At 27.5% G+C, this 12,153-nt stretch overlaps 1 protein-coding gene across 5 annotated transcripts in view; it reads right to left on the bottom strand.

Annotated features, from left to right (window-relative positions):
• The window catches only part of Cap-G (Chromosome associated protein G), a 31,671-nt gene extending 19,980 nt beyond the window's left edge, over positions 1-11,691 (bottom strand). For 2 of the 5 annotated variants that reach the window (XR_015434787.1, XM_087166172.1), the window contains exons 1-5: positions 11,570-11,691; positions 9,025-9,161; positions 6,679-6,903; positions 2,435-2,669; positions 782-1,015 (exon numbers count right to left, since the gene is read on the bottom strand). Coding sequence is in view for 3 of the 5 variants with exons in the window: in XM_087166172.1 (XP_087022298.1) it covers positions 782-1,015; positions 2,435-2,669; positions 6,679-6,903; positions 9,025-9,161; positions 11,570-11,597 (859 nt within the window). In the remaining 2 variants the exon portion in view is untranslated. Of the gene's footprint in view, positions 1-781; positions 1,016-2,434; positions 2,670-6,678; positions 6,904-9,024; positions 9,162-11,167 lie in introns of all 5 variants that reach the window. The other 3 variants (XR_015434788.1, XM_087166173.1, XM_087166174.1) reach the window with 3 other exon arrangements.
• Positions 11,692-12,153: the final 462 nt, after the last annotated feature.

The following is a 12,153-nucleotide window of genomic DNA, read 5'->3' as shown; positions in this document are numbered from 1 at the left end:
ACCTCATTTAAAACTTTTTCCTTAAATTTTAATTCTAAAATGTAACTTTTTTAAAAAAATTAAATGCATTAACAGCTAATAAAATGAATCAAAGTTTGAAAATGGAAATAAATTACAACTTTTTACTAAGAAGCTGTTTGACAATATTTAGCATTATTTCAAGAATAAATCATTAATGTAGTCTAATAAATCTCCTTTTATTAAATAAAATTATAAAAAAGTATTCCCCCTCCCAATATCATTTTCAAACTTTTAAACTGCTAAAAAAATGACGAAAAAGTATTTTAAATCATTGGTTTAAAATCATTTAATTAAAAATATAAATAAATGAATAATTAAAATTCGGCGGTAAGAAAAAAATCCTTTTCCAAAATAAATATTTAAACAAAAGTAGTTAACAATATGTTAGAAATCAACTAATTATAAAAAAACTAAAAACATTGTAAAATGTCTTACATATGATGGAAACTACATTAATAATATTAATTAAAGAATTTTTTTTTTTTTTTTTTTGATTCCACAAGCAATAATACTGTAATGAGCATTATTGCTGATAGAGCATTGTTTATTCAGTTATCACATGAGAAATTTAAATGAGCTGCATCTTTTTATTTATTTTGGTAAAAGTAACTGAATATTAATAATGTACAATTATATAATTATAAAAAGGAAATGTATAGATATATATTATCTTTGAAAATGTACATGTGACTAAAAATAATAAGAATATATATAAACTAGTTTTGACTAACTGTGACCTTTAAATAAAAGTAGCATTTACCAGATGGATCTGTAAAACATCTGTGCAAAATCAGAATTCTCTGAGCAGGAGCAAACGAACGTGGACCTATTCTTTTACAGATATGCAATAAGGCAGCATTTCTAACTCCAGGGTGTTTGTCATACAAAAATCTATTGGCTATGGGAATTATGGTTTCTTCACAAGCTGCGATTATACTCACAATATTTTGTCTTACGTGAGGATAAGGATCATGCTGCATCTGCCAGCACAATACTGAAAAAATTTTTTTTTTATATATATATAAAAATATATAAACATTTCACTATATGAAGGTATGTTTAAAAAGGGTTGAACATATTTCATAAAGAATATAGCAGATTAAGGAAACTTTGCACATTTTATCTATTTAAAAAGTTTGCACAAAATACATGCCATTCCGATATTTTGGTACAGAATAAAATATTTGAAAAAGCAGTTTTACATTGATACAGATCGTTAAAAATTTAAAGCTGTCACCAAAGAAAGTAGCCTGAACTAATTTAAAAGTAAATGCTATTAACTGCAGCATTTTTTTCAAAAACATGATTTTAGAAATAAAATAAATATTTAAAAACATTTTTATTTAAATTTAATATTTTAACACTAAGAGAGTAAAAGTTATCTTTTTCTTGCAATTTATTATTATTAGTGTTTTTTAAAAAAACTTTTATATACTTAAAAGGTAATTTATAGCTGCCAACTTGAACAGGAACCCAGTAGATATTACAAAAAATATAAATTTCATAATAACTGTTGCATAATATACTAAATATTTTACATATAGGGAATATTAGCAATTTTTATTGTCATCAAAATACAAAAACTTTATTACATTAATAACTGAAGGTATGTTTAAAACCTGCAATACTTTCAGTTTATTTTGATTGACATTAAATGAACTTGAAACATCTTTTATTATGTTAACCCATAACTTTAAATAATAATAATGGACAACTCAATATTGAGAATTAAAACACTTTTTAATTCATTTAAAACAGGAGTTCTAAATAAAAATAAACTAAAAATTTTAGAAAAAAAAAGCTTTAAACTGATTATTATAAATGAAGCTTGCTTCATTATGTATTAGTTATACTTATTTAAATATTCAAGCAAGCAATGAACTGTATAAAATTTCTATTTCAATAGGGATATTTTCTTTTCTATTTTTAGGAAACTTATTGAATTTTAGGAAATTTTTCAAAATGTACAAAAAGTAGAATTTTTAGTAAACCAGTAGATCAGGAGAAACTGGCAAAATCCAGTAGACTACTGGTAAATTTAGTAGAGTTAGCAGCTATGGTAATTCTACAACTTGAAAATCAAGAAAAATATTTAAAATAAAATAGTATTGAAATTAAATGTTGATGTTTACTAAGAAAGCAGCAAAAAATTTAAAAAAATATTGCAATATTTATTCACAAAAGAAAATTTAAAAAAAAAAAGAGGAAAAAAAAAGAGACATTTATTTTTTTAAAAAAAGCAAAACTTTTTAAACAAGAGTGGTTGATTTGGTCATCTTGGCTGCATGACCACAACATACACTAATTTTCATTCAACAGTTCGAGCATTGCATTGTCTTTATTACTGTAATAAAATTTCTAAGTAAGAATAATAAAGATTTAAATGTTTCCATACAACTATTTCTTTTCTTACCAGCTATAACGGGATCATTTACAGTACTAGGATCTTGAAAAAATTTCGCTAGAAGAACTGCATGAGCACGTACATTACTGCTCACATCCTTTCTCCGAGATTCTATAAGTTTGCTAATACTTTCATACGTTTCCATGGCTATCTCTCCTACACCATGATCTTGTATATATGTCAAAATAGAGTACAGCAACTGACAGGATCGAAAACGAACTGTATAACTGGATGCTTCAGACCACTTTAAAGAAAAAAATATTTATTATTTGAAAAAGCACTTAAATGCTGCAAATTAATACAATTCACTTCAATGAATTTTTTTAACACAAACTGTTTCCAAAAATTTTTTTTTACAAAATTACGATTCTTTCAACTTAGATCTGAAAATAACCACTGGTCACAAGGAAAGTCAACATAAAAAAGAGAAGACTGAAACTAAATAAACAATGAGACTGATTTCCGTCAGTTATTTTTTAAAATTTCTTTTATTACATATCGAATTTTCTTCCACGGTGAAGTCAAGCCAGTACATTGAACCAAATTTTGTCACTTATTCATATCATTTTTATTGCTGAATTAACTTTTTAAAGTCTTAGAATATTTCTAAAATGAATTTCGATTAAAAATATAATTTAATCCAAGCAAAAAAAAAGTGACTATTATATTAATAGGACCTATCAGTATTGGTCACCGATTCATTAGGATTGCGGAAAAAGTGGCTATTAAGTTACTGGAGTATATCAGCAGGGGTCTGTCTAGGTTTTTCTGAGAGGTACCTATTTTGAGAAAATTTCGACATAATGTGCGAAAAATAAAAAATTATATTAAAAAATCAACACAAAACATGGTAAAAATATAGATTTATCGTTTCTTAAGGGATACAAAAATAAAATTTTAAGAAAAAGTATTTTGTGAAACTACCATTTTTTCTAAAGTTGAATTTGTGAAACTACCGTTTTCCCTAAAATTAAACTTGCAAAGGTACCACGGAACGGTAGTAAATTCGGCATGGACAGACCCCTGATCGGCCACTGGCTAGTATCTGAAAATTTAAATTTTCAGGTTTATTTCGACCCCCGCCATAATTGCTTCACATCAATAAACAGAAATCTCCTTGAATAACAAAATGTAGATTATATTTAATTATAAATGTCAAATGTTGACACAGTAAAATTAAAACATAAATGTAGTGTCACAGTGTTGTGTGACGATTTTGTTTATGTCAGTAATTTAAATTTAATTTAATCTTTCATAGTTAATAGTATTTGTATTTTTCTTTTTTTTATTTCTCTTCATTTTTTTTCTGTGAAGAGAATTGGATATGTTTCTTTTACTTTTACGTTAGCAACGAATTTTTTGTGTCTTTCTCTTTTTGAAATTCAAGGTCGCCTGACCCCCACTGTCCTTCAAGGACGACATTCTTTTCCGGCACATTCTAATTTACGTCACCACTTAACTTCTTTTCCCATCACTTTCACGTAACCTTCATTTTTGCATGTGGTGATTCTTCCAGCCGGATTTTCAAGATTTTTCTAGACTTTTTGGGATGTTCACGCCTTTTTGGGGACTTCTTCCCTTTGGCACCTTATTTGGTATGTGTGGGAGTACTATTTGCACTGATTGGTGGTGACCTAATCGTGTGGTAATCCCCCCATCCAATGACAGTCGTTCTCTCTCCTGCTTTTCAACTCGCATTTTCCTGCGCTTAAGCGGACGGCATTATTATTATCGTTTTTGGTACTGCCAAGTACACTTCTCTCGGGGATTGTGGTGCGGCTGGTAAGCTGACATTCGTGGTCAGCGAGCCATGCCAAACCACCCCAAAGCTACATTTTTTTGCTTTCTCTTTTATTATTTTCAGTTTAGATCATTTTTTTGAGTTTGGCCAATTCCTTCCCAAAATTGTTCAACTACATCCCTCCCCACTCAGGGTATTCGATTGTCCTCTGTAAAAAAATATAATAAATACAATGTGAAAGTGAACACCTTGTTTTTTTTTTTCTCGACGTTATTGTCTTTCCTCGACGACAACTCAAAGACGTCTTCATGTTTGTTCAACGAGGTGAGTAACTCCTTATTTGTATTTGTTTGATTAGAGGGTAGTTACAACTTATTTATTGTTGTGTATAATTTTATAGATGTTATTCAGTCGTCCTTTAACTTTATCTTGACCACGAGCCCTTGCTGTTGGGTTAATTCACGTGGCACTTTAACAATGTTTCACTCCACTATTTTCGATCACTTTTGGCCTTTCTTTACATCAATTTATGATGATCCAAAATTATTATCAAAATTCATTGTTTAATTAATCTCTCATTTTTCTTTGATAGTTTTAAACTTTATCGACTGAATATCTCTATCAAATTTTATAACCCTATTCTCAGTATATATTTTAATCACAACATCCCCCTTTTCTCAAGTTAATAAATAATTAATCTACTATGGTACATTAATCAACCTTTAATTTAAAATTAATTTATTAGGGTACATATGAGACCCACCATCTTTTTCATTAAACAAATTTACTTTGGTACATGTAGTAATCAATTTAACTTTAGGCATATTTGTAAAGGTTAAACTTTTAAATTTTTGTCTTATTAAATGTAAAATTCCGGTTTATAATAATCAACCGTTCAATAAAATCAAATGCTGTCTAAGCATGCGCAATTTTCACTTCTATGCAACTGAAACGATCTATTTCATTTGTCTTTTGTATCCTTCCTATTGCTATACGATTGTAGAAAGTTTCTGCAATTTAACTTTTAACGTGCGGTCACTGTTGAAGTAAAAAAACTGCCAAACGAATTTTTTTTTCTCTTTTGATAGGTAACATGTGCTATACTCTTTTCCCACCAATGAAAAAATTCATAGGTGTTTTTTCAAGTAAGGATTTTCACTTTCGAATTAGCCCCTGCAATCATTTAAAATATCACTAAAATCATTATTTTAAACAATTTTGTGTACAATGATGACAATTTTTAAGTTTCCCCTTATTGAAAGTTTCAAGCTCTGGGGATTATATATTTTAAATTTTCATAACATGATAAAAGTGCTTTGTAAAATTCATCTAAGGTAATTTGTAATTCATCTATTTGTAATTTCTGATATATCTAACCAGATCAGAAAACTTTTATCTGTTTCAGGAGCATTTGTTTAAGAACTATAATGAAATACATAATTTAATTACAGTTACCTTGCAAAAAATGAAAATTATTCAAATATTATCAATTTACTTTTAAAAGTAATAAATAAAAAACATGAACTACTAAAGAAGTTCAAATTATAGTTCTCAATTTCAATATTGAAATTACTTTATAATTGCCAATCGTTAAGCAATTTGAAATATTTACATCTCTATTTAAAAATTATTATCCCATTGTTTAATCAACATCTTTTGAACACAAAATTGTGTTGGAGTATTTTAAACACATAATGAAATTTTTATCCCCCCGATTTCTTTCCTGCCGCCATTTAACAGCTTTGTTCAAATGTAGTTCCGTTGTTGAATCAGGAAACAGACTTCTTTCAATCAAGCAGAAACCAGTAGTTCGATAAAATTTTATTTCAGTAACAAAAGGACCTTTAATAGACCAATAGTGTGAAAAATCAGTTTTATACAGTTATTCTTTAAATCAGTTATCCTTTAACACTTACTATTAATTTTGTAAAACTATTTGTTTCCTCATCTTACTTTGATCATTAAACAGTCTAAAATTATTTTTTGTGAGAAATAATGCAAAAAGATCTTATTCCTTGCAAATTCATTAAATGTTTGAGTAGTACCTATAGTTATTATTTAAAATATTTTTAGCCTAATAATAAAATGGATTGTTGTTTTGTATTAATTAATCTGTCAATAGCATCAAAACCATTAATTAAAAATGAAACTTGAATTGCCAATTCCATGTATTTCTCCACTGCTTAAGCAGAGTAAGGAAATGAAACTACGAATTTTTTTTTTCCAGCATTATATTTGATGTTTTTAATTTTAGCTTTGAAAGCAAATAGTGGGGGTATAGTTTTACAACTAATTTTACAATTTTAAAGAATCACCAATATTTCTATTTTATTCCATTTTAAGTTAAAATCTAGGTTTATTAAGGTAGTGCTGTGCAGAGTAATGTCATAAATTCTGCAAGCAGGTTTGTTACTACAACTAATTAAGTACTATTGGTGTCAATAATAGTTTGGTGATTTTATTACAACTCTTCAAAATGGAATTGGAAATAATAACTAAAATAACTACTTACACTTATTAAAATTTTAAAAAGGCCTTTTAACAATGGATGGACAATATCATCAATATCTTCATCAGTATCACTCTTTCCAGCTGCAGTTTTATATTTATTGTCTAAGGTTACTGTACTTTCAGCTATAAAACGAAGAATCTTTGAGACTTCAGTACTTCGTTTGCTCTCACTCAAAATGTACAGCAAAATTCTTTTGAAACTTTCTTCAAAGCCTTGGCCATTGAACTGAAAACATAAAATGCATATTTTAATTTTTCAGTGTGATGCTTTCTGAAATAACATAAATTACAATTTAAAAAAAATATACATATAACAAAAATGTAATTTTTTTTTAATGCAAATCAGCATTAGAGCAGACAATTTAGTTCATTTAACAAGATTACAGCAAACTTTCAAGCCTAGAAAAAGCTTTTATATCTCTTAGGCCATCCTATCAACGATTCTGGCAGAATGACAAAATTAGAATAGGAAATTCGGTAAAATCCAAGTATACATTACACTTGATACGACCTTGAAAAATTCCGCCAATGCCTATATGATGCATCGATGCTCATTGCCAAACTGTTGGTGGCAAAACCCCTTGTCTGACAGGGCACTGTAAGTGTAATCTTTGAGCCTTTTCCTAATTGCATCATTTCCTAAAGCAACATCTGAAGAAATACATGGACATATTTCTATCGACTTATGAGCACCCGAACCAATCTCTTGATGTCGACGATTTTCTTCGTGGAAAATTTAGCGAAACATATACAATTAACTGAAGAAGTGTATGAAAAATTGTCAACTTATCGCAAAATATCATCTTTAAATGTATTTTTGGATAAAAAAAAAATATTGAGAATAGGAAAAGCAAAACATTTTGCACTTTCGGAATTTCTAAAATACCAAATACTTTTGTCTAAGAATCACCATTTGACTGAACTCATCATTGATCACTTTCGGAAAAAATCCTTGCTTTCTGGTGAACAAGTTACACTATATTTGATAAGGCAATTGAATTGGATTCCATCTAGCCAAGATTGAGCTAGAAGAATATTAAATAAGCGTTTCATTAACGGTAAACAGTATATAGCAAAGGTTTCAAAATTTTTTTGAATTATAAGTTTCTTATTCACAAACCAGTAGTCTGGAAATATGTGTAATTCTGCGAAAATATCTGCAGAAAAATCACAAGTCCTGCTTTTTAATTTTAGGCTCGGAGAATAATACGTAAACTCAGGCATTTTGGGCTAAACCTAGAATACAATCACCCCTGAAAAAAAAAATATGGCAATGTGAAAATGTTCAAGTGAGATTTTTAACATTTAAATATTTTGTTTAAAAATTAAGAATTAAATTTGTTTTGGTTTCTATTAGCGCTTTTTTTTTAAAAAAAACTTTTGTGTTTATTATGACAAGGCAATTAAGAGGGTTTCTATTAGACTATATTCTTAACTTTTTCTTGAAAACAGGGTAGTATGAAAACCCAGATGTTAAGCTTTAAAATTTTCTTCCAAAAATCAAGATCGATATTTACTTTTTTACAGTACATAACCTTTTTCATGATGGCACTGCATTTTTAAAAGCATTTCTGATAGACTATATCTTCTTAAATTTTTTCCAGAAAATATTATTTTCAGCATTAAAGTTTTGATTTAAGAATTAATGGGATTTTTTTTCGATTTTCCACTTTCTTTTTTTCAATTTTACTACTTCATTTTTTGTAAATAGTTGTTTCTAATCTTTTTTTCTATCTATATTTCGAATTAAATTAATATCAAATTATCTTAAACACTTCTATAGTTTTTTTTTCTCCTTTACCTCAAATCAATAACATAGCAAAATTTTGATTATTTTCAATAATGACTAAACTTATTTACATAAAAAAACTATTTATACTTATTTATATAAATATATGAAATCATTAATATTTATTAAGGATTTTTGTCATAAAAAATATTGCTATTTGGCCGTTGAATATTTGGTAATCTGCCGATTTTTATAGACCGAACATTTGGTATTCGGCTAAATAACTATTTGTTACATCCCTAGATGGTATATACTAAATGGTGGCACTGATAGGAGCATAAACTTTAAACACAATTATTTAAAAAACAAATGTCTAGCCAAATCTACAATTAGAGATAGCAAACTTTGCCTTCCCAAAATCCAAATAAGTCATATATGTTATACTTATATGGCTTAACCTATATATATGTTACATGTATATACATGTAACATATACTAGGAATCAAGTCAAAAATTTGCTTTGAATAAACTAATTTAAAAAAGGCCCAAAAATAGAAATGTCTTTAGAATTTTTGCTTTTAGTTATATAACTATCATATACTTTAGAAATAAACTTACAGAATCGTAAAGTTCTCCGAGATTTGATATTAAGTCAGATATATCAGCTTCTAGAATACTAGACTCGAAAATTTCTTCTAGCATGGTATAAATGTGATCATAATTAACAGCAGGAGACATTGTTCCTTTAGAAAGATCTAGAATGCAAATGTAACAAATTTAATAAGAATATCATAAAATACATTAACAGTACAAGTAAATAATAAAATCTGAAAGCTAATATGAGAGAGCAATGTTTGAAGCTTAGAAAAAAAATTTTTTTTTTTCTTCCAGAAAACTATATTTATTTACCAGAGAAATTATTTGAATACCTCAACATTTGTAAAATTTAAGCTTATTTCAAACTATAAAATTTACTAATTCTAATAAATGATTGACAGGTAATATTCTAGGGCAAACCTAGAAAATATTTTAGATTTGACTAGATAAAGTGCAAAGGTTAAATGTGAATTAAGTATGGAACACTAGAGATCAGAGATGTACAATCATTTTCGGGCAGTGGGCCAAAAAACAAAACTAACCATTATTACCATGCCCAACTGTAATTATAAAAGTAGATTCTGTTTAAAAGTAATATGAATAAATTATAAATGTGTAATTAATCCTTTACTTTAATTGGAAGCAATAATTAATGTAAATAAATTTAAACAAATATACTTAATATATTACAAAGCAAATTATATAAATTTCATAAGCATACAACAAAAAAGGTAAGTTAAGTTTACGTATGTTACTAATAGAGTATCAGATTAATGCAAAGCCTTATGCTTGAATTTTGAAATTATAATTTTCTTCACTTATTGATTTGCGAAATTTTCTTTTAGTTAGTTTATACAAATCCATAAGAAATTGCATTTCTCTGCAAACTTTAAACCTATTCCAAAAACTTTCATAACAAAATGGTCACATTCTGATACTGCGAGAAAGGCGTTTAACTAGATCAGCAACTCTTTGTTTATTAATATTTCAGACAGTTCAGGCACAAAGATAAAAGTCTTTGGGGAATGCTTTTATAGGTTGTGCATCCTATGGATCCTCTTTAAACTCTTTTAATCTAATACGGTGCATCCTATGGATCCTCTTTAAACTCTTTTAATCTAATACGGTGCATCTTTCAAATATCTTTAATATACAGCGAGAGAAATGTTTTAAATTCATTGAAGCCTGTATTATTGTTAACATGCTTTTGGAAAGACTTCTATATTGGCACCTGCACCAAGCTTAAGTAATAACTAGATAGTGAGCCATTAAAAAAACATTATAATATATCTATAAAAAGAGCCACAATAGATTTATTTAAAATAAAATAGCTAGGTTGGAGCACTTTCTTTTAAATTTTACAAGTTAAATATACTGTTGGAGCCTTAAGGATGGAACAAATGGGTACCAAAGCAAAAATATCCCCTAAAACGTTTTCAAAAATATCACTTGGGACCTATTGATTTCTGTAACAAAATATTCAAATCACGTAAGAAGGCAAACTCATTTGAATGAACTATCCCAGATAGTAAAAAAAAAGGTTTATTTTAACTCAGCAAAAACCTTTTAATGTAAACCTAAAAAGGTTTTAATGTGGTTTATGTGTAAACCTTCTAATCTTAAGACAAGATCTGTGACAATCTGCTCTAGTCTGCACACATTACCATAATTCAAAACAACCTTCTATATAAAAAACCTTAACATTTACCTAAGTGGCAATACTTTTTAAAAAAGTTTAAAAAAATAATTTATAATACTTTTAGGATGAAAAGTTTGAAACTGATACACCGTAAGATTACGTGCTTTCTGGGATGTGTTAAAACAATAATTGAATTCTGCATGCTGCTATCAGGTAGCACGAACAGTCATTATTATTGAAATATCTTCTGTAATGCAAACTTTACATAACATTTGTAAAATCGGCAAACTCCTTGCATAAGGTGCCTAGAGCCTTGGTTCTTATTGGCCTATTTTAAAATTGTTTCTAACTAATAATCCCATATTAAAATACTTTTACTTACTAACAGAAAAAGAGGTTTAAAATTGACAATGAAGAAATATATTCATGCACAACAAAGAAATACATTATTTATACACAATAATGAACAAGAAATACATATTATACACAATAAAGAAATATTGTATTAATAATCATATAGATTACAAATAAATTTTATCAAAATCCAGGGTGTATCATGGCTAAGAAAGCAGGTACTATAAAATTTATGTGTATTAAGGTAATCGGGTTTAAAGTGAAAGAACAAGACGAGTTAATTTTTAGCAAAGAATAGCTTTATGTTTCTGGCTGAAACAGAGAAAAAGTTAATTATTAACTTTATTTTGCAGAGCACAACTTCAAAAACTGCTTTTCAATTACAGAATTAACATCGTTTTTCAGCAGAAATATTTAAATACTAAGTAGTACAAGAATATATGCCAGAAGCCATTAAAGCTTTACTGAAAATAAGGATTATTAGAGTTTTATAATTGTAAGACAATGAAAAATAATTTGAACTTTTAAGTTTAAAAATAATAATTAAAGTTCTCGAAATAAAAATTAACATACGTAAGTTATGTTCGTTAAGCAACATCATAAGTTGTTTATTTTTGGCGGGAATTGTGAATACGCTTTCGACCGCCTACTTCTTCACTGAGTAAGTCTAGTTTTTTGAAAATGAGTAGCGGTAAAAAATAAAAACCTTAACTTTTACTCAAAGCTTATTTTAAAAGTCAATCCATGCTATAAGTTGAAGTTGATATAGCCTATCCAGGGGATCGATATGGGGGCCTTGAGTAGAATCGGCTGTCGATATAGAATAACCATCAAAGGGTCGATTTATTGAATCTAGAGGGTTACTGAACGAAAACCAATGCTATTCAATTAAATTTGGTATTTTTATATAATTGAATATTTCCTCAAATTTTTAATATAATTTAACTTTTGGCTAAATGCATTTTTAAAAAATAGATTAAGTTAAAAATCACAATATGATTCTTTTTTTAGCAGATTGGTGAAAAAAATTATTTAATGAAAATAAAGAAACACAAGACAAAATATGTAATCATAAAGATATATATATATATATATATATATATATATATATATATATATATATATATATATATATATATATATATATATATATATAT

This window comes from Parasteatoda tepidariorum, chromosome 6 (assembly GCF_982258835.1).
Source record: "Parasteatoda tepidariorum strain Cologne lab strain chromosome 6, Ptep-v5.0, whole genome shotgun sequence".
NCBI lineage: Eukaryota > Metazoa > Arthropoda > Arachnida > Araneae > Theridiidae > Parasteatoda > Parasteatoda tepidariorum.
This window is presented reverse-complemented; position numbering and strand designations above follow the sequence as displayed.